General features: G+C 29.2%; 4 protein-coding genes across 4 annotated transcripts; 3 read left to right on the plus strand and 1 right to left on the minus strand.

Moving 5' to 3' along the window:
• The first annotated feature begins 5,139 nt into the window (after positions 1–5,139).
• LOC132935346 (uncharacterized) lies at positions 5,140–6,605 on the plus strand. Its single transcript, XM_061001871.1, has 4 exons — positions 5,140–5,676; positions 5,914–6,036; positions 6,097–6,293; positions 6,399–6,605. The coding sequence occupies exons 1-4, from the start codon at positions 5,641–5,643 to the stop codon at positions 6,553–6,555; spliced, it is 513 nt and encodes a 170-aa protein (XP_060857854.1). The 5' UTR covers positions 5,140–5,640; the 3' UTR covers positions 6,556–6,605.
• An 8,091-nt stretch (positions 6,606–14,696) lies between these two features.
• LOC132943751 (uncharacterized) lies at positions 14,697–15,944 on the minus strand. The gene has a single exon (XM_061012839.1). It carries the CDS (start codon positions 15,942–15,944, stop codon positions 14,697–14,699), a length of 1,248 nt encoding a protein of 415 aa, XP_060868822.1.
• A 2,384-nt stretch (positions 15,945–18,328) lies between these two features.
• LOC132943759 (uncharacterized) lies at positions 18,329–18,814 on the plus strand. The gene is made up of 2 exons (XM_061012850.1): positions 18,329–18,482; positions 18,672–18,814. Exons 1-2 carry the CDS (start codon positions 18,329–18,331, stop codon positions 18,812–18,814), a joined length of 297 nt encoding a protein of 98 aa, XP_060868833.1.
• A 26-nt stretch (positions 18,815–18,840) lies between these two features.
• Positions 18,841–20,517, plus strand: LOC132943767 (zinc finger MYM-type protein 1-like). The gene has a single exon (XM_061012863.1). The coding sequence runs from the start codon at positions 18,841–18,843 to the stop codon at positions 20,515–20,517; it is 1,677 nt and encodes a 558-aa protein (XP_060868846.1).
• The last annotated feature ends 3,257 nt before the right edge of the window (positions 20,518–23,774 follow it).

Here is a 23,774-nt window from a genome sequence, read left to right on the forward strand (position 1 = left end):
TGTGGTAACACGGTTTATTGACGACCTGTGGCAAGCTGATTTAATGGATATGCAATCTCATTCTAAAAAAAAATATGGTTTTAAATTCATATTAATTGTTATAGACACATATAGCAAATATGTATTTGTGGAACCGCTGAAAAATAAATCAGGTAAAGAATGTACAAAAGGAATGTTTAATATATTGAAAAAAGCTAAACCAAAATTTTTACAGACAGATAATGGTACAGAATTTTACAATGTCCAATTCCAAGATTTAATGAAAAAAAATAAAATTAAACATTACAGTTCATACAGTGTTATCAAATGTTCAATCGCGGAACGTGTGATTCGAACTCCTAAAAATAATATATATAGACATTTTACTGCAACAGGCACATGGAATTGGTACAATACAATATCAAAAATTACACATAACTATAATAACACAAAACACAGAACAATCAAATGTACACCTAGTGAAGCTCGAATGGATACAAACAGAATTAAATTTAACACATATATAATTTCTGAAACATTGTATAAACCAAAATTTAAAGTTAACGATAAAGTACGAATATCTAAGTATAAACATATATTTACTAAAGGATATACACCAAATTGGACAACGGAAATATTTACAGTTTCAAAAGTTTTACAGACAAATCCAGTTACTTATCAACTAAAGGATGAATCAGGCAGTGTAATTTTAGGTGGTTTTTATGAACAGGAAATTAAATTAACTGATTTTCCAAACACCTTTCTCATTGAACGTATTGTAAAAAAAGTTGGGAATAAAATGTTTGTTAAATGGTTAGGTTTTGATTCAAGTCAAAATTCGTGGATAACATCATCAGATATTTTAAAATAATGTTTTTTTTATGTATAATATTTATTTATTTATTTATTTATTTTTTAATAAAATAAAATATCAGTTTTTTTATTAAGTCGAATTAATTATTTCACATGATCTCCTGATCCTAATTAGTCTGTTTTGAAAACTATATATATATCTACAATCGATAAAAACAAAAAGCGTCATCTAGTGGTAAATAAATCAATGAAAATAATAATACTGCTGTATTTTGTTCCGCTAGATAACGCTTTTAAACTGAGTCATTAAGTCATTAATTTTTAGTTTTCTGACTTCTAACGAATCTTGAAAAATTTTTTATATAACAGTAATGTGATGTTTCATCATTATTGAACAGAAAAAGATCGAAATGTTTTTTTCTTTCAGTATTACAAATATACAAAGGAAAAATATGTTTTTTATCATTTAAACTATAAATATTAATTGATACATCGTTTGTACATTCAAATTTTTTCATCTGACTGATTGGTGTTGGAAAATCAATACATTTAAAATCTAAACCACTTTTTGTTTCTAACATTTTAAAATATTTCTTATTCAAATAAGTTTTATTCGATCGATTATCAAACTTAGATAGTATTGAATATTTAAAACATTTAGCATCGTTATTTTTTACATTTATAATTGCTCTTTTATCTTTTATATATTCAGGTAGATCTAGATACGTTCCTCATCTGAGAGGATTCACTGTATTAATTCTCAATTGTAATACATCTATAATTTTAAGGGACCACCCAGATCCTTTCGCTAAAAACTGGTCTTGTTCAGATAATAATTTATTGAACATTCCATTTAGTAATTTATTGAAATCGGATGAATTACATGCAAGTGTATTAGAAGTTTTGAAAGCTATGTCCCGAACTTCTTGAGTGAGTATTCTTTCGTATACGCTATCCACATGTAAATTAAATTTTATAGATGATTGTAAACATGATTCTTTTAACTTTAAAATTAATTTATCTCTAACATAGTTAAAAAAAAGCGTGTAGTCTATAAAATTTAAAGTATTCTTAATCAAAAATGTTTTTGAACATTTCTTAAATCTCTCGATTTCAAATAAACCTTCATCAGAAGATGACATTCGCTCGTGTTTTGTAACCGTTTTTCTTTTCATTATGAAACTGAAAAAATAGATTAAATAAAAAAAAACATAGGTAAAAGCAATCATAATATTGTAAATTTATTATAACATCAACTTCTTTTTTTTAAATCTTATGCAAGCAATTCAGAATATTGTTTTCAAAATATAATAAAAGTATTAATTCTAAATTATTACAAAGAAAAAAAGAATTGGTTAATATAATAAGAAATTACTCAGATTCTAATTCTCTTAACCGATTATTTAGTTCTGTTAACCGACACTGAATATCTGCTTTACATTCACTTGAATAGTTTTCGAATCTATTATGTTCATTTATCAATTTATTTTTAAAAAATGAATTTTTCTTCATACTATCATTAATTTTTACAAATACTTTTCGAAATGCTTTCCGTTTCTCGATATAATAGCGTTTATTGTCACGCACCTGCTGTTCTGCTGCTAGAATTCTGCTTTTAATTACGTTTATTTCTGGGTTCATGATTCTGAAAATTACATAGAATTTCAAAAACTAACTAATTGATACGTTTTTTAAATCTAAACCACTTTTCCTAACATTTTTATTAAATTAGTTTTATTTGAAAACATTTATCATACCAGCAGATCTTATATACACAATAATAATTATATGATAAAATAATAAATAATAACAAAAAAAAAAATAATATTTTAATTATTTATTGAAAAACAGAATATTATTCGACATTATCTAATTTACTATATAAATTATTTAGACCTTTTTGAATATTTTTCTCGCATAAATAATTTATATATGTTAAATGTTTAAATTCGTTTATTAAATTCTGTTTTTCTTCAATAAGTCTTTTTCTGGTTTCTTTCAGCACCGCTTTTTGAATTTTTATTTTAATATTTTTAATATTGGAATAGAACATTTTTTCGTCAACATCTTGAGCATGATCATTTTCTTTTTGCTGTTCCAATATTTGAATGATTTGCTCGTGAATTAACGATTTGGCTTCCATGTTTTTTCTTTTTTTTTTAAAAAAAAAATCTGGAAAAATTATATAGAATTTGTAAACTATCTGCCAGATAAAAAAAAATAATGCATATTAATGACAATAATTTATTTCCAACATATTTCTATTTTTTATGTTTTTTAACTTTTATATTAAAAATTTGTATGTATTAATCAAAAAAAGAAAATTACATTGAATACCTATATACATAAATATAAACTTATAATATTATTACTAATTATTCATAACAAATTTTTAAAAAAAAATTTTAACCTGATCTAAATCTTTCGCGCTTAGATTCTGCTGTTGTAATAAAATCTAACCTTTTAACGAAACAGTGTTCTCGCTTACGAAAATTCGTAACATATAAATCACTATATTTTTTACATATATCCATTTTTTCTTCTCTTAATAAAACTAATTTTGCGTTTAAATCTTTTATATAAGAAAAATTTGGGTTAGAGTTTGTTCTACTTAAATAAATAATGAATTTCAGGTTTTTAATTTTTTTTTTGAGATCTTTATATTCATATCTTTCTTTAATCTTATTTTCATCAATCATCTTCGTTAAGGTTACAATTTGTTCTCCATAATATTGAATTTGTTCATTACAAAAATCATATGAATGCCAAAAATTCATTATCTGTAATTTTTGACTAAATACATTAGTATAAAATATAAAATATTATATAAATCTAATTATTAAAGCGATTATTTATAAAACAACGAATGTACGTAAATACGTATATATAATAATAACTAATTATATTATTCAAAGCTAAATAAAAAAACTTTAAAAATTAGACAATATAGCATTTATATCATAAAAAATAAAATTTTAGTTGCTAGTGAAGCTACGTCACACGATAATAGAAAAAAACGTGATAATTTATATGTTAGTTAATAGTAGATAGGGCGATTGTAACTATCGTAGAGTTCGTACGGTAACATTACGTTGTCACGAAAGCAACTACGTGTTTACTATCAACGTGCGACAGCAGCTTTCGAATAATCTTAACGTAAAAGCAATAAAAAAAACATTATAGAAAAAATAATTTAAATTTATATATGTGTATAATATACGTTTTAGGATATATTTTATACAGTCATTAAACATTATTGAATATTTTAATATAATAAAAAAAATTTTTTATATTAAAACATTTTACGTAAGATAATATTACACGTGTAATACAACAATCACGTTATCTATAACAAATATTTATAATCGGCTATAGTATTTTAACATTGATAAAAACAAGGTATCGTGCAACAACTACTAGATAACGGTATCTATAGTAATTATCATGAAAGAGATTGACTATTAAAGATTTTTGAGGTTAGGTAATAATTATCAATATTATTGATGAATGATAAGCCCGATGTTCTATCTTATCTATGTAAATCTATGATAGTATGGTACATCAGTTATCTTCTATACTGTAGACGTGGTGTAATTCATTTTAGTATTATTACTCTATGGTGTAATTATAACGTATTATTGTTACTTGATCATAACTTAACAAAAAAAAGAAAACAGCTTATATTATAGTAGTGACTAAAAGTGAGAGTTGAGAAACCGTCTTTCAACTACTTCTATTTTAATGTTTTTATTTTAAATAATCTATGAAAAAAATCTTTAAGTCTAAACACTCAATACCCATAGTAATATTATAAAACTGTATTATCATTACAACAATAAATTGTTATTATTCTATTTTATTTTTTAAAAAAAAGAAGTATGATGTTAAATTAAATAATAACAATAAAAAAAAAAAGTACTTACATAGCTTGTAGAAATTGAGGTACTTTTTCTAAGTATGATGGCTGGTCTATTTGTTAGAGTTGTTTTGACAATCTTTTGACTGGCTATTGAAGATGTTTGGTAAACTGCTGGCTGGCTGTTGTTTTGGTGAAGAAGACTGTTCTGCTGCTGGCTGCTCTTGGAACTGCTGTTGCTTGAACTGATGACGATAAGCTAAGAAATTCTGGGTTTTATACCCGAAAATAACCCTCTCTTCTCTCATTAGAATTTTTTGTGATGGATTTAAACATTTCAACTTATTTTACATCCTGTTTTAATATTATAATGGCATTGACATTAAGTAAATGTGAAAACATTTGACTTAGCAGGTTATATTAGCAGCAATTTAGATTCATATAATATAATTGGTTTTTGAGAATGAATGTATACATTCTAAACATTGACATTTAGTAAATGTGATAACATTTGGCTGGACAGGTTATGTTAGCAACAATTAAAATTCATATAATGTAATTGGTTTTTGAGAATGAATGTATACATTCTAATTTATTTTAAATCCTGTTTGTAATAATTTAAATTCATGTAATGTAATTTGCTGTTGTATATGAACATGTTTCAGCACCCATCTAAGGTAAGGTTATTGTAGAAATTTATTCAAGGAGGGTATTGACCATGGTAAAAGGTGAATGTCATAAACATTTGGCTGGGATAGGTTATGTTAGCGTCAATTTAAAGTCATGTAATGTGATTTTGCTGTTGTACCTGTATGTTCATGTTTTAGCAGGTTTCTATAATGTAAGGCTATGACCATTTGTATACTTAATTATTGAAGTAGTGGTAAAAATCTGTGTATAAAAGACAGAGGGTATTCTCTAATATTCACCAGTCTTCAAGATTTCATCCCAGGACAAGAAGCTCAGTTCAACAGAAATACTACCAAAATAAAATGTCGTACCGTACAATTGCTTCAACTGATTCAGAGGTTAGTAACTACTTATTAAATATCTTATAACCATAGAAAATTGGAGGCCGGTCGTAACACCACTCAACGCTATGGTTATAATTCTTAAAATAATATTAAATGACTGATTATAACATAGTATATTGGAAGTGCGTCGTAACATTACTCAACGCTTTGGGTATAATTCTTGGGACATAGAAAAAAATATATAATGGAAAAAACAGTAAAAAATAATATACTATGTTTTATGTTTCACAGAATGAACATTTTAGCGAATCAATTGATATAAGACCGTCTTTTTCAAAAACAAAACCTGGATCAAAACGTTCTGCAGAAAAAACAAGTGTTAAAAAACCTATGAAAAAGAAGCAGAATAAAATGGTAATAAAAATAATATTTTTTCCTAATGATAGCATAAATAATTTATTTTTTTTTTTATAGAATGCATCATACAGAGATAATATCAGCGAACGCTTGAGATCAGAAGATTTTGATGTTGAAGTATTTAATTCGCTAACATTCAGACAAGGAGATGGCGTTGTGACAATAAAGACGCCTTTTGAAGAAAAAGGAAAGGATCTTTGGGTGCTAAGTCATTATAAGGTTACTAACATCGAGAATGTACCAGTAAAGGACAGGTAAATACATTGGTTTAAATTTAAAAACTATTGCTGAATCTGTTTTTTTTTTTACTGATTTTATTTACTTCTTTTGTTTTTAAATAAAATAATTTGTTGTAATAGATGGAAGTTCAGTGAAGCTACTGTTAGATTGTACACGACCGACGAATCAAAAGATCAAACACTTCATACTGGTCTTAATGAGACAATGCAAATTATATTTGATAAATTACTAACCGATCCAAAGCGTCAAACTATTAAAAGCAAGACGGTTGTTTGATTATTATACGGAAAAATGAGTTTCATTTAATAAAACAAAATATTATTATACATGTATGTTTTTATTTGTTCAATACTCAAAGGTCTTGGAAAACATAAACCTATAAACTATATAGTATGTCTGAGAAAAAAAATTTCTAATTGAAACATTGCTATCAATTCTGTACTATCAAAATTTAATCTACTTATTTACTGAAAACATAAAATTTGAAACTAAAACGCATTAAAACTATTCTTTATGATTAAAGGTAACATGTAATTTAAGAAAAAAAAGCAAGTTTATTATTGAATAAAAAAGTTTTTATTTTTTAAATAAATAATTATTAAACATATTTATATATTTTATATTATTAGATCTTGTAAAATCATATCGGACAATGTGTTAAAATGAAATTGTAATATTTCATATAAAAACGATGTGTCATCGTTCTGTAAATGATTATAATAATTAAAATCATAGTTTTGAATATATTGGTTGGTAAATTCGTTCCTTTGACAAGTGGATGGCAGACCACGGACATCATTTTTAATTAGGTCATATGCAGTGTTGAAAGTAATTTGATAATTTGCTAAACGTTTTTGCTTGTCTACCACATACAAATCAATCAAATTCTGTAATTGACGAAGCCGGTACAAATCTACGTGTGTCAAGGTAATATATTCCTCGTTTAGATGTAGGGTAATTGAACTCTGTTTAACATTAATTGAATATGAAAAGGAATCGGTAATCTTTACACGCCTCACCCTGGTATTTAGGTTATTAATAATTGAATTGTAATTAGATTCAGACATCAGTGTGAACCATTCTTCTAAACTTAATGTAATAATTTTCTTTGAAAGTTTACATTCTAATAATAAAATAATTGAAATCTGCTTATTAATTAGTAATCCAACTGTAATACTTTTCTTGTTAAAAGCTCGGATGTCGAATGTAGACTTACAGACAATTATTGGTGGACTCATAATGAAGTTTTTTTTTTGCTAAAAAAGTACACAATAAAAAGTAGGATATAACTGTTAGGAGTTAAACATTGGACTGTTAGTTTTTTCCTTTGCAGTCATATTATATACTAAAAACTCGGATAAAAAAAAAATGCAAAAAATGTGAACGTACAGTTAGCGAATTAGTGCATACTAGAGAGGGAATTTACATATACTTACTAACCTGATACCTGAAAAACATTTTAAATTATTATATACGCACTAACCCGCTAGGCTATACGTCCACAAGATATTAAATCGAATAATAAAACATTTAAGATAAAACATTCAATTTTTTTTTATTTTTTTTTTTTATTCAATACAGCAAATATTATAAACAGTATATTATATAAAAAAAACATGATTTAACAAATGGTGTCGTACGAACCGGTTTCACAATTACATATAACTTCGGTTTTACAATATTTACTTAAGACTTTTTGAACAAACTGATTACCTTTCATTAATAATACATATAAACATTTTGGTGAGAATCGGGTATGTTCTATAAAACAATTATCATCGATTTCAAAACTATGTAGAATTACTCCACACCAATGACATTGAACTGCGTCATCGAGATTGATATAGTAAAATCCGCATTCTGAGAGCTTGTACTTATTCTGACCGGTATTTGGAGGAAAACTTTTAAAAGATCGTAACCTAGATACAAATGCAGAGAATTCTGGATACGCTGGCGTTGAATTGAATCGTATTTGATCGACCAATGACTGGACATCGTTTGCGCATTTTTGAAAATTCATTTTTGAAGAAATTAAATAACTTATACAATTTAATAAAACTTTGAGAAAATAAAGAAAAATGAGACACGACTTGAGTGAACGATGGATCATTAGTAACTGAATATGAAAAAAATAATCAGCAATCAGCTTAAAATTATTGTAAATAATAAATAATGTTTTTATCATTATTAAAAAAATCAGTGTAACCAACATGAGTAAAAATGAAATACAGTACATTTTTTTGAGGTAAAATTTACTAACAATCAGTGTGAAATGTGTTACACGGTAAATCTGAGTGCTCCAAGGGGGACATTCCCCCTTGAAAAAAAATTTTTACCGTGGAAAAGCTGGCTGTGAACATACAAATATATACTACTAGCAACAGTGTTGCTTAGTGAACTAACCAGCACAATTAAACAAATTGTATCCATACAAATGTAAAGTAAGCAGATTAACAAACTTAAATTGTTATTAGAATCTTGTATACACGTTAATATGTACTGTAAGGTAGGTACAGTTTTTAAAGTTCGTATTTACCCTAGCAAAGAAGATACCTTATACAAAGGTAGTTTTTTGTTGGTATCTATCGTTTTTCGTTCGCAAAGGTTCATATTGAATTCAAATTTTACACATACTTAACAGCGACTTACTCAATGATGCGATACACTTGAAACCGAGTTTATGTCGATGGGTCGTATAAAATTGGTCGTCTGAAATTGGTCTTAATATATTTTCGTCACAAGACGTGAATGCTAGCTTAAGAACGTTTTATAGGTACAAATGGACAATAGTTATTATTACACTTATTATAATCGATTATATTAAATTGCAATAATAAATTCTATCGGATGTAATTTATCTGGAATGAAAATAGCATGTCTCCCCTAAAGTATATACTGTTTGCACGAATTTTAGTTGAGTAAGTATAGTTGTATAGTTAATACAAAAATACAAAAATAATAATTAGTATTTCTCTAGATTTTATTAAAAGTGAAAGAGGAAAAAATATGGTCGCCTGTATGATGGTTATTTGTAGGGCCCGGATTTATATGCATTTGCATGTTTTTTCTGAATAGTCCAAAAAATAGCTAAGTAAGCTACAAGTTTGATTTGTAATCAATAGATCCGAAATATAAAGTCAAAGTGAATGGCGAAAAACGTTTCACAATCATCCAACATTTATCAACTGAAAAACACAAAAGTGCAGTTCAACGTACGAATTTACTAGAAAAAAATCAAACATTAATTTCAAATGTAAACTCAAAATCTCCCTTTTTTCAAGAAATATGCAATGCAATAGTTTCAGCAGATCTACCTTTTAATAAATTAAAAAAACAAGTGCTTCCGGGAATTTCTAGAAAAATACAATAAGCAAACTATTCCAAATGAGTCAACACTCAGAAAAAAATATTTATCTGATATATACGACCTAACCATCACCAACATCCAAAGCATCGTCATGTGTATTATTTTTTAAAACTGAGTTACCCGAAATTCCGTTACCGCCACAACCAATAATTACTAGGTGGAGTACTTGGTTAGAGGCTGCTATTTATTATTCTGATCATTTTCAAGATTTTAGTCGCGTAGTAAATATTATGTTTGAAAAAAACGATGCGGTATCCATACAAATTACGCAAAATTTAATTGAAGATCCAAATTTAACTAGTGATCTTGCTTATATAAAATTGCACTTTAATTTTTTTCCGAGTAGCATAACTTTATTAGAAAAAAAAATACATCTTTAAACGATTCAATTAATTTGATGAAGAATGTTGAAAATAATATTTCAAAAATACCAAACGAAAACGTCGGTAAAGCAATTCAAGACAAATTTCAAGCTGTTTTAAAGAAAAATAAAGGCTATGAAACCTTGAAAAAAATCTCTGCTTGTATTGATGGAACAAATGAAACTTTGGAAAATATAGAATAAAATCTCAGCCCAAGCGACGTATCTCTTTTTAAATACGCTCCCGTCACATCTGTCGACGTAGAGAGGAGTTTTTAAAGGTAAAAAAATGTATTGGCTGATAATCGACAAACTTTCACTTGAAAACTTGAAAAAAACATTCGTGGTACAATTCAAGATGAATGCTTTTGGTATGTATTAATTTTCGTTTAGTCACATAATTTATTTAATAAAAATATTTTATTTTTAATTTTTCAGATTGAAATTACAAAATGTTGAAACTAAAAAAAATGAATCAAAAAAATATACATTGTATAATTTATTTATTTGAACATAATAAAAATAAAAAAAAAAATTTTAATCAATTTCTTTGCATATTATTTATTTTATAGGGTAAATGTAAAAGGTTTTTTATGATCTAAGGTTCTTGCTTTTTTAGGAATGTACAAACTTTAACCTATTAAAGTTATGTAGTTTTGGGTGGACTTTGTGTGTAAATGTGTTATGACTTATATCTAATCACTAATCAGTACCTCAGTATTTAGAATTTTTATGACCCAGGATTAAAAGATATTATTATGACGTTTTTCAAATCAATGCAGTAAGTATATAGTAGGTACAGTAAGTTTAGGTTGTACCTCTAAAAGTAATGTATAATTCCAATTTGGAATGATGTCGATCAGTTCTTCCCATTGCAGGTGAAATCGGCGCAGGTCATATAAATGGGCGTGTGTCACATAAATTGACTATGAATACGAACATAAAACTATAATAATTTATAAGAAATAAAATTCAATATCGCTTCGATTTTATAAAGGTATTATGGTGATAATTAGAGCTGACATATATTTTAGGCATTTTTATATTTTTATTGGTCGGTCAAAACAATAGGTAGATTATACCGAAATGTATTTCATAACCGATAACGACTCTATATACAAAAGTTTATTTTGCATATTTTAGGATTTTAAGAGATGTTTAGAGCATATTTATGATTCTTACATATTCAACTCTTTGAATCAAGAATCAAAAAATTATAGAAATAATAAATATTAATTTTCTTGTACCTATCGAAGTCATCAGTCCTGGTTTCTAGTTTGGTATACCATCAATAGATAGTGGACAATAGATCGCGCGGCAATTGATCGTATACGACAATCAATAGTGTGCAACGTTTTTGACAACATTTTCTTTTTATTAAAATTAAAAAAAATTATTATAAAATTTTAAATTAAAATATTAAAATTATAATTTACTTTATAATATGAGTTTAAAATATATAAAGAGTGAAAGAGGCATCAACATTTTGGTGGATAGTGAATACAATATGTATCAGCGTGAATGCAATAAGCCCGAAAAAAGCATTACCTAAAAAATCTAAAAAAGCAACTACCTAGTGTCGCCTCATTGAAAAAAAACTATACAACGTGTTTGTTAAGCTGAGCTATCAGCTCCGTCAAATCCAGTCGACTTTAATTTTAATATTCTGGAAAAATTTGAATTAACAACTGTTGGGTACACAATCGGCAATTTGAATTTTGCGCGGTCGTATGCGATGTCGCAATGTTGTCATCCTGCCGCCCCGCCGCCTTAAACTGTGTGTACGAACTTTGTACTCCTGAAAACTGAGATAGATAAGAATATACTGGAGCGCGGACTCGCCCGTGTTTGTATGTTACGAAAAACGGGCCGTCTCATCTGCCGCTACCCCCACCACCGTATGGCATGAAATTGAGCTCCCATAAAAATAACATTGAAAAACTACACATTTTAACTTAACATAACTTTGGGATAAATGGTCGTATTGCGTTAACTTTGGTACCAACTTTTTTGTGTTCATGTGGACTTCTAATTTATATACATATTAAAATTATAATTTATATACATATATATTTATTTAATTTACCAAAAATAAAAATTATATGAACAACATTTTTATTAATGAAAAAATAAACATTTTTCTTAGTTTTATATATAAAAGTTAGGTAATTACACAAACATAATATTCATTAATACATAAATTTATTAAGTACATAAAAACATTTATAAATTTTTAAATAAAACTTATTTGGAAAGCTCGACCCTTAATGAAGATTTATTTTTTTGTACTTCACGAATATTGTACTCTTTTTGATAGTGACGCATTCTTATATTAATGAAATGTTTACAAATAGCTTTAAATAATGTGTATTCATGACTAGGAGTACCAAGATCAACATTGATTGGATGGAATCCAGTAAAAAAGAAATTTTTACTTTTAGCTGGTATGCTTCTCTTAGCACACTCAAAAATATTTAAGGATACATTTTTATGTAATGCTTTTTCCTTTACAACAATAATTTGAAATGCTTTTTCTAAATGTTGAACATTCAAAGAAATAGCCTTTGAAACAATAAACAGTTTTCCGATATTAACAGAAGAAGTAAATGTTAAACTGTTTGCATAAATATGATCAGATTGATGTTCTGTTAATGCTTCAATACAAAAAGTACAGGAAATTTTTTTTACCAAATTTCGAATAATATATCCCGAAATATAATCTAAAATATCAGTAGTTTATTCTTCAGTTTTCTATCTCGTCGAGTTTTTTTGGCCATTTTGTATGTTGGTCGTGGCAATATGTTCGTAGTAATCGTCCTATTCCTCTATTATACCTCTCTACGGGATTCGATTGTGGATGATATTTTGTGGAATGTTTTTGTGTTATTCCTAGTTCTTTTAGCTTGTTTTTCCATAACGTGGCTGTGAATTGTGTGCCATTGTCAGTGAGGATCGATTTTGGTTTCCCTGTGTTTGGAATGTAATCTTGTTCGAGCCTGTTGATGATTGCTTTGGTTGTAGCTTTTTTTAACGCGTATAATTTGATGAATTTGGAGAATGTATCTAATATTGCTAGAATATAGTGTGTCCCACCACGTCCGGTGGGAAGAGGGCCCATAAGATCGATTGACACTGTATCAAATGGCTCTATTGGTTTATGTGATGAGTTCTGTCCTTTCGAGTTGAAGTTTATTGGTTTGCATCTCTGACATGTGTCACATGTTCTTACTATTTGTATTGTTATTTTGTGCATATTTTTGAAAACGCATATTTTCCTTAATGTGTGGTAAGTCTTATATCTTCCTAGGTGTCCCATTAGTTCGTGAGTTTCTTTTGTTAGTCTTGTTGCTATCTGGTGTGGTAGTATTACACTCCAGTGGTCTGTCGGTTTGTTTCTTACAAATATTACTCCGTTTTCTTTTGTTACATGTGTATTTGTTGCGTTGCCTATTCTTACTATCTGTGGGTCATTTTCTTGCAGTTTTCTGATATCTAAAATCATCCTTTTCAATTCTGTGCTGTAGTTTTGTGTTTGGATTTTATTTATTGATACTTTTCCTTCTGCTCTTTAGTGCAGAATAAGTGTGTCCGCTATTGTATTATCTTTGCCTGAGATATATTGTATTTCTAATTCGTATTCTTGTAGAGGTAATGTCCATCTGGTGAGCCGTCCGTTAGTTAATCTACACTTAATGTGGATTCGTCTGGAATATCATGCTTTATATATTTGCTTAAAAATTCACGAAAGGCTTTATTGTTAATTTTTTTTAATGGGATATTCGCACGTAAAAGCGAAGAACACAAATCCTCATAAAAAGGTAATTTTTTTGTAATATTTGAAACAAGTTGCTGTTTGTTAATTGTTGACAACGATTTATCTTTGGAATTTTTTATATGTTTATTTGTATTAATATGCTGAAGAACTAAAAAACGTCGATCACCGTTTACTGAAATATCGCACAATGTACAATATAAAACAATTCCATCGGTAGTAAAAAATTTAAATTCAGAAACAAAATTACGAAGTCTCGACGATTTGGAATTAATTTTCGGCAATTTTAAGTAAATAGGTATAAAACTTTATACAATATAGAAACACTTAGGACGAAAACGAAACTATAACACAACTGAAACGCAACACGAGTACACAGCACAACGAATGGTAGAACACAACTTCAATTAACGAAATTGTTCGATACCGACTCCGGCAATAACGGTGTTTTATATTTATTTTTGTCGCGGGACAATGTGGATAAGGCGATAACTTATCGAAGAAATTGAAATAATCGCTATTCCCGCCGTCGCCACCGCCGCCGGGAAGTTTTGAACTATTAATTACGCATGTCGAGTGCCTTAATATATTACTATAATATTAGTATATCACGAAAAACCTCAAATATGCACTAAAAACATGATAAATTTAAAAATATGATCAATCAAATAAAAAATGAACAAATATGCGAAAATATGCAAAATCAAATTGGTAAATTTGAATTCTTAAGGTGATGAAACAAATTTATATCTTACTCCGCATTGATTTAAATGTTACTAAAAAATATGATAAATGCATAAACATCCGCTCCCTAGTCATAAGGTTTTATTATATAAGGTTACAATATATATATATATATATATATAATACATTCATATATATTTGAAAAAAAAAAAAATAAAATATAATGTACATTTTTATAATTTTCTAACATCACCACTAAACGGGTTATAAGTTATAATCTGGTCATGTAATATTAAGCAATATGCTGCAGTCTTTTCTGGTATAACTGTATCCGTTTCAAATTCAATACGTAGATCTACTACGGTCGACGACTTTACATTGTCGTTTTGACGTGATAAATCGACAACGATGATTGGAACATAGTTTTGATAAATATGTTTTAATAATAATGGTTCGTAATAGTCTCTCTCATAATACGATTGAAAATCTGTATAGGCTTTATACAAAATACTAGTTGTATTATTTTTAAAATCAGCGCGAAAGTCTTCATATGGATACACTTGAGAATTTAAGTGAACCTTAAGGTTTTTTAGTTGACAGTGATCGAATCGTCCAGCATCGATTTCAATATTTTTTTTTCGATTTGTTTGTAATCCAAACAGTATAAATCTCGGTTTTTCTAGCAAGCTGCTGGACTTTACCGTCCACGAATGAGAAGTATTTCTAGGAAGTATCGGATATTCACACAGGTCCCAAGTTCTGAACGCACACGATAGTATTCTATGTGAATCTATTACTTTTATCAGCCTTAATTTTTCTCTATCACTAACTCTGATAATAGGCATCTTCCAAGTCACCTTAGTAAGTTCAATTGTAATTTTTTTATTTTTTTCAACGGCTGCAGTTGCGCCCTCCCCAACAACATGTATCGCATCCAGGTCGGTAGATGCACGATTTAAAATCAGTTGTTGATTACAATTGAGTAATATTTTTTTATAGTCTTCGCAAAATCCGAATAAATGTTTTAGAGGGATACACCCGGCAAATACATTGTTACTCATAAAGTTTTTATTATCTTCACTATCCATCGCTGAATCCCAGGCGGCGTTCTCCAACGTATTTAAATCGTTTGGAGTATACGAACAGTAGGCTTTCAAACAAGACGAAACTCCCGGTGTTTTTAATTTTTGTATTTCTATTCCGTTTATTTCATATCGCATTTCAGAGAATAAAAATGCTAATCCATTATTCGAAAAACGAACATCTCCAGCAGCATCGGTAGGTTTATTTACTTTCCCCTCGATGTAAATATAACTTTCACACGGTAAAGTGTATGAATCCATATTTAAAATACTTATCCTGATTTCATCGTTATTTGATAAAGACATGTTTGAGTACGGGGTGAACGAATGATAATCCATTTGTGTTATTTTACACTCGTCGACATAGTCGGCCGTAACGTCTAAATACGAGTCATCCATGATTAAACTTGCAACGAACGGAGAAAATTTAAATTATTTTTCGTGAACTTGGTATTTTTCGGTTTGGAAATAATTTTTTTCGGTTTCGATAAAAATGTCGACTTCTTGACGGCAGACGGTAAACTGACAGGTTTTTTGATTGTACCGGTTTTTATATTAAACTTGAGCGCCATATCCGCGCACTATTTGTAAACGAACTGTTATCGGCTCACCACGCAGATTAATTAAACATTCGTTCTGGTCTTTTAGCACGATATTCACTCTAGATACTGATCTCGTGTTGAGCGCATAAAAAACTAGATGTCTAGGTATTTCAACGATTTTATACCCTGCAGGTACAGATGGATAAAGCTCATGTATAGTCTGGCTCGGTGTTCCATCACAGAATGAACCGGTAATCAAGTTACACTCTACTTTTATACAGTTTATTTTCATAATATTAACTATATTTTCCGATTCGTAACTAGATCCAGTGGTGTATACACCCTTTTTAAATCCTAATAATTTGGCTACACTATTTTCAACTGAGAGGTCTACATCGTGACTACACGACATAATACACTTTAATGTTCTACTGTTTGCTTTTAATTCAAACCAGGGGACAGAGTCTGGTAACATTTTTTGTATAATACTCTCCAATTGGTCCAACTCATACGTCCTCGTAGGCAGTGGCGCACACGTTATGGGTCAAGGGGGTCAGTTAACCCCCTAAAAAAAATTGGGTGGTGGGTGGTGGTTGACCGTTATTATAGCCTTAAAGGGTGATGGTGAATATTATAGCTAGGATTTTGTAGACATCTTACTTCTGTAACCTACATCCTATCCTCTACAGTCTACAGCAACAACATAAAACCTGTTAATTAAAGTAATATAGTTCAACAATTTAGTAGTAAATTAGTAAGTCGAAAACATCAGTCTGTCGATGCAGACGGTTGTCGTCGGTCGTTTACAATGTACGAATGTATTAGGAAAACAGTAAGGAACACAGATAAGCTGGTTGGTTTCTAGAAATTCGCTCAACGACCACGATTGCTTATGCCCGCATGATAATATTATATTTTAATAATAATACCTAATATAGTCAATATAGAGCCCTTTGTGTCCCCACTGCCAACAATATTTTATACAAATTACAAAATGTTACAAAATCAAATAATCGATTGTGGTTTTGCGTGAACACTGAACAGTGAACATTATCACAGAGTTGTTTTTGTTATTTATTAGTGATTTATTAATAGCAAACTGCGTGTTATCGTATTGCCCGTATTGGTAAATCCTGATATAGCGTACTGCTACAACTGATGTCTGCTGTCAACAACCGTTTAGTCAGTACGACTACAGATTTTTCTCATATTATAACTTATCAGTTACCAGTTTGAAGTTTTAAGTTTGCCTTGTGACTTTTGTCTTGCGGCTTGTGAGCACTCTGGATTTATAGTTGTATTTATTTTGATTTATTAATTATTAATCAACCATGCCTGTCATCGAAACATGTTTATGTGGAAAAAAAAAAATAATTTAAATTCGACAAATTGGGGAAGACATTTAAGTACGTGCAAATCGATAAAAAACAAAAATTCAACTTCAAAATATCTAACTACTTATTTCAAAAGAATTTCGGCATCTTCTAGCTCTACCGAGTATGATGCAAAAAAATGAAAAAAACTGGTGAGTACTAAGTATTATGCTAATATGATATTATGATAATATTATGATCTATCATTTATTTTTAGAATTTAAATTTTATATTACCTTCCTATTTTATCTAGGTATATTCTATGTTAGATATTATTTACAATTCAGTTTATAAATGGCGTACCTAGCCACCTATTATTCTATTATTAGGTATTCAATCTGAAGAACATGCCAATTTCTAATCATTTTTTTATCTGTTCATATAAAATACTGTATATACGTATGTACTACAGCAGTTGAGCAGTACAGAATACACTATTGCAATAATCGATTAAATTTAAATGATTTATGGGTAACAATTAATTTTAGGTCAGATGTAACATTTTTTTTTCTTAGTAGGTATTAAGAAATTATTTATGATTATAGAAGGGCAAAATTTAATAACATTGGAAGATATTAATGCGAAAGAAATGGAAAATTAAAACAAGGAATCTGATATAATTATTCCAGTTCCAGATTTAAATAGTTCAATGGCCACTAAAGATATAAATGGTGAACATGACATATCTGGTAAATTATATTATTTATTTAAAAGTAATTAAATTAAATTAATAAACTATGACTTAAATAAATGTTTTTACAATCAAAAGATTTCTAAAATCCAGATTTACAAATTGGCTATTTTGAATTTTTCAAAATAAATTTAACACAGACATAACATTTTTATTTTCAGTATTAAAAAATGATTTATGATTACAGAAGGGCAAAATTTAATAACAATGGAAGATATTAATGCGAAGGAAATGGAAAATGAAAACAAGGAATCTGATATAATTATTCCAGTTCCAGATTTAAATAGTTCAATGGCCACTAAAGATATAAATGGTGATCATGACATATCTGGTAAATTATATTATTTATTTAAAAGTAATTAAATTAAATTAATAAACTATGACTTAAATAAATGTTTTTACAATCAAAAGATTTCTAAAATCCAGATTTACAAATTGGCTATTTTGAATTTTTCAAAATAAATTTAACACAGACATAACATTTTTATTTTCAGTATTAAAAAATGATTTATGATTACAGAAGGGCAAAATTTAATAACAATGGAAGATATTAATGCGAAGGAAATGGAAAATGAAAACAAGGAATCTGATATAATTATTCCAGTTCCAGATTTAAATAGTTCAATGGCCACTAAAGATATAAATGGTGATCATGACAGATAAAAACTGCCAAATTTTTTAGTCGTACAATGGATGGTACCTTTGATAACTCTAGAAAAGAACAGTTAGCATTTGTGATAAGATATTTAAATGAAGATAGTGGAGAAATCAATGAAAGGTTAATTAACTTAAAAGAATGCAATAATACGTCTTCTGAACAATTGTTTAATATTTTTGAAAACATTTGTAATGACAATTCTTTAAATTGGAATGATTATTTAGTGGGACAGTCCTATGATGGGGCTAGTAATATGCGTGGTTCATATAATGGTCTCCAAGCTATAATTAGGCGTTCTAATACAGCTGCTATTTTTGTGTGGTGTTATGCACACCGACTGAATTTGGTCCTTACCGATGCAGTTAGTTCCTCTGTGAATGCTGTTGATATGTTTGGAATTATAGAAACTGTACATGATTTTATTAATTCAAGTAAGAAAAGGGTTGCATTATTTGAACTACATCAAGAAAAATGTTATGGTAATAAACAACGTAAACGTCGATTTAAAAGGGTTCAGACAACAAGGTGGTGGTCCCATGATTTGGCATTAAACACAGTTTTGGATACATTTGATGCATTATGTGACACATTAGAAGAACTTCAAAAAAGTGAAAGTTCAAGTGATCGAAAAGGAGCCCACCAAGCAAAATGTTTAAAAGAAAATTTAATTTGTGACAAATTTTTGTTGACTGCATTTATTTACAAACAATTATTTGAAATTGTGACACCTTTAAGTAAAATGTTACAAACTGTAGACATAGACCTAATTGGAGTTATAGCTGTAGTCGATGACAAAATATGTGAACTAAAAAATGCCAGAAGTGATGAAAACTTTTTAAAATTACAGGAAAAAGTTGATAGGTTTAAAATGTGTTCATCTGTGGATAACGAAGATTTTAAACTATTGCCACTAAATCGTTCAAAGAGAGTTCCAAAAAAGTCTGCTGAAGAAACCCAAGATGAAGTAATCAATGATCCACTTCAACATTTTAAAATTCAAACTTTTTTTGTTGCATATGATACTGCAATTATACAGATTAAAGAAAGGTTCAGTGAAATCACCAAGGGTATTTACAAAGATTTGTCCTTATTTTCTCGGAGACGTTTGGAAGAAATTTCAAAAAATAATGATCTATTACCTAAAGATGCATTTGATGTGTTTTCTGATGTTTACAGTAAATTTATACTGAAAGATGATTTAAAAAGGGAATATTTGCAGTTTTCTAAAAGTTATTTCAATTTTGAACAAGTGAAATTATTGCCCTTGCAATTGCATAACTCTGAAATAGAAATTTATGATGACCTCAGTGGTTCATTGACTGATGAAGCGTCAGAATCAGAAATAGAAGATAGTTTTGAGAACAATCACGATAGACAAGACAAAGAAGTACCAAAACTTCATAAAAATGGATGCAGTTTGTCAATTGTTTTAAAGGTTTTGCTAATCAGTGGCCTATCATCTACATTCCCAATGCTTACTACTGCCTTAAAAATTGCTGTTACTCTCCCAGTGGCCAGTACTACTCCAGAGAGAACATTCTCAAAGTTAAATATTGTGAAAAATAAATTACGTAGTACTATGGCAGAAGGTAGACTTGAAAGCTTAATGATACTTTCGTGTGAATCAGATATCAAAATTGAAACTGATCAAATAATCAACGATTTTGCCAGAAAAAGTGTATTGTTAGAAAAAGCATTATTGTACTAATATAGTTATTTCAAATAATTGTATTTCCTCTCTTTAAAAATAATATACAACTTAATTTTAGTAAATTGTATTGCTCATTTAAGTAAAAATTACAATTTCAAGTTCTTTTACTATCACAGTCTTACTAAATTAACTTCGCTTTTATTTTAAATACCCATATTTGTAAAGGATCATGTATTAAAAATGGTAAAAACTATTTTTATTAATTTTGCCTTTAACATTTTGTCTATTTTTGAATAATTATATAATATGCTATAGTTTTGTCTTGTGTATGCTAGTTTAAAATGTTGATCTAAGTGTATAGGAATATAATTTGATTTGACAAAAAGTTTCCTTATTTACAAGTTACAAACTTAAATAAGTAATAAAAACAGTTCGCCTATATAGACAAAAAATGTACCTATGTAATAGTTTTTAAGTTTTATATTCATTATTATTATATAAAAATAGTTTTTTGAATAAATTTAAAGTTAAATTATATTAAACTTCAATGAATTTAGGGGGGGAGGACTAGAGTCTCAAGTGCCCAGAAGGTCTATATTGGAGTTGCTTTGATAATGGTTGGTGGGAGGACTAGAGTCTCAAGTGCCCAGAGGGTCTATATTGGAGTTGCTTTGATAATGGTTGGTGGGTCGGTGGTCATCGATATTAATGTTCGACCCATGTTAGTAAGATTGAGTGTGCGCCACTGCTCGTAGGAATAACTATGTTTTCGTTCTGTCCGATGAAATTTCGGAAACCGATAGTATTGCATCCAGGCTCAATGTTAGGTATCGAATTATTTGTTTGTAAGCTCAAAAGGCATATTTGTGCTGTGCTTTCTACTTCCAACGGTGGAAAAATGTCACATGACAATTCGCTCGAGTTCCCGTTTAATGTTATCGTGTACATGATAACAATTTTAAACACAAGTGTCCACAGTTTGTAGTATTATATTTCTGTTCTCTGCTATAATTGAAATCGATATTGCATCCGTGAAAATATTTTTGTACTTCTAATGGAGGTGGTAGATTTCCAAAACTATCGTAATATTGTACTTGTTTTCCGATTTTCTTATACGCTACCCAGTGACTACCTGTACCGTTTTCTGTATCCAAGTTAACAATCGCTGATTCTATTCGTTTACGACGAACAGGTAACCTGTCTCGAGTAAACACGCCGACGAAATGAGGTATTTTAATCAAACGAGCGATTTTTATAAGTTCAAAATCATACAGCGCTCTTCTGGGTAACGTAGTTATTATTTTTTTTTAGTTTTTCTTGTTTTTGAACCACCACCACCACCACTTTTATATGGTGTGATTTTATACGAGTTGCCTTTATACGGCGCGACGTATAATCCACCGCCCAAATGAGATTTCGAATTTCTTTTAAATTCACTAGCCATCTTCACAACGTTGGCAACACCACCAGTCAATGCTCCGAGTGCTGATAAACCAGCAAAAATTGGAATCAGTGGTAGCACCCCGCCCTTTTTTGGAATTGTTATAATCCTTGGAATTTTAGTTTTTTTATTTTTGAATGTTTTTCGTGCGATGGTTATACACTTTTTACTTAATTTCTTAAGGTTTTTTTCACCAACATTTTTCTTTATAACGTTTTTAGCTGCTCTGATGGCTGCTTTAAACCCACATCCAGCACCGATTTTACGTTTTGCTTTCATGGCGGTAGTCACGCCCCAAGCTACAGCTTTTTCTTTTAAACTAGAATCTTTAGACTTGAACCTATCCCAGGCTCGCTGCTCTAATATATAGTCAGCCTGGTTACGGTCTGTGATAGAGTTACTACGATCGTATGCAATATCGTGGTCTCTACACGCAGTGTCTAAAGGGTTTATTCCTTTATCTCCGTGAGCTAAACGTTTTTTTAAATTTGTACCAGGACCACAATATTGATAACCTAGAGAGAAATATTATTATTATTATAACTAATATAATATACGCATATGATGATCTCACCAGGTACGTGAAGCTCTAATGGTAATTTGTTTATAAGCGTGTTGATAAGACCAGCGCCTTTATTGTTGTACCTCCTTCGAGCGAGTGACATCGTGTACTGATCAAGTTTACTGTGTTACATAGATATTTATTTAAAAAATTAAATTCCTTAAACAAGATGTACAACTCACAGTTGAAAATGTGGACCCACCTACTTCGTATAAAAAACAAAGACATGGAACGCTTCTATCTAATACGATAAGATCACTTATCGTAGGTCCTTCGGGTTGTGGGAAAACTAATTTAATATTCACATTATTAACACATATAAACGGTGTACGATTTAACAACGTTTACATATATTCGAGAACATTGGATCAACCAAAATATAAATTATTGAGTGATATTTTATCAGACATTGCTGAAATACAATTATTCACGTTCTACGAAAACGATCAAGTTATTGAACCTGAAAAAGCTTTACCAAACTCTGTGTTTATTTTCGACGATATTATAACTGAAAACCAAAAGATTGCTAGATCTTACTTTTCCAGAGGTCAACATAATTTAATAGATGTTTTCTATTTAGCTCAGAGTTATTCAAAAGTGCCTAAACAACTTTTGCGCGACAACGCTAATTTTATTGTACTATTTAATCAAGATGATACAAATTTAAAGCACGTTTACATGGAACATTGCTCTGGTGATATGTCATATACAGAGTTTAAAGACTTTTGTACTTCATGCTGGCGTAAAGGGAGATTTGAGTTTATCGTCATAAACAAAGACTGTGAACGCGATAATGGACGATATCGTTACGGATTCGATACGTTCGTCGTTATATAAACTGGTGTTTTTTATAAAAACACTTCATTCGTAAATATGTCGCCTAACGACGAAGTACTCGGTGAATTAATTAAAGCCAAAGAAAATATTAAACGCAAGTACACTGCATTAAAACACGGAAAAGCTGATATTCATTCAATAGTAACAGAAACATTAAAGCCGATTATCGAACCATTAAACGATATTCATAATTCGACATCACAACCTCGGGACATAAGTGTTCGAAATATTGAAGAAAATAATACAGAAAATAATACAGAAAATTCTAGAGTTTTTAAAATAAACGAGTTGTTGGATTCATACAGCATAGACAAAACGTACGGACCTAAATTACGATCGAACGGGGACGCATATTTGGGTAAAAAAGAAATTAAACTTGACGGAAATACATTAATTATTGAAGATATATCATACCCGTTAACACAAGGGCTTGTTAGTTTAATAATCTCAAAAACTCCGAAAATCTATACCACA

Source organism: Metopolophium dirhodum, chromosome 1 (genome assembly GCF_019925205.1).
Source record: "Metopolophium dirhodum isolate CAU chromosome 1, ASM1992520v1, whole genome shotgun sequence".
Lineage (NCBI taxonomy): Eukaryota > Metazoa > Arthropoda > Insecta > Hemiptera > Aphididae > Metopolophium > Metopolophium dirhodum.

Bases quoted from the DNA above. Each gene is read 5' to 3' on its own strand.
- LOC132935346 (XM_061001871.1), top strand. From the start codon at position 5,641: ATGTCGTACCGTACAATTGCTTCAACTGATTCAGAG. The intron at 5,677-5,913 runs GTTAGTAACTAC...TATGTTTCACAG, and splicing joins TTGCTTCAACTGATTCAGAG to AATGAACATTTTAGCGAATC. The intron at 6,037-6,096 runs GTAATAAAAATA...TTTTTTTTATAG, and splicing joins AAAAGAAGCAGAATAAAATG to AATGCATCATACAGAGATAA.
- LOC132943751 (XM_061012839.1), bottom strand. From the start codon at position 15,944: ATGGATGACTCGTATTTAGACGTTACGGCCGACTATGTCGACGAGTGT.
- LOC132943759 (XM_061012850.1), top strand. From the start codon at position 18,329: ATGATTACAGAAGGGCAAAATTTAATAACAATGGAAGATATTAATGCG. The intron at 18,483-18,671 runs GTAAATTATATT...TTATGATTACAG, and splicing joins TGGTGATCATGACATATCTG to AAGGGCAAAATTTAATAACA.
- LOC132943767 (XM_061012863.1), top strand. From the start codon at position 18,841: ATGGATGGTACCTTTGATAACTCTAGAAAAGAACAGTTAGCATTTGTG.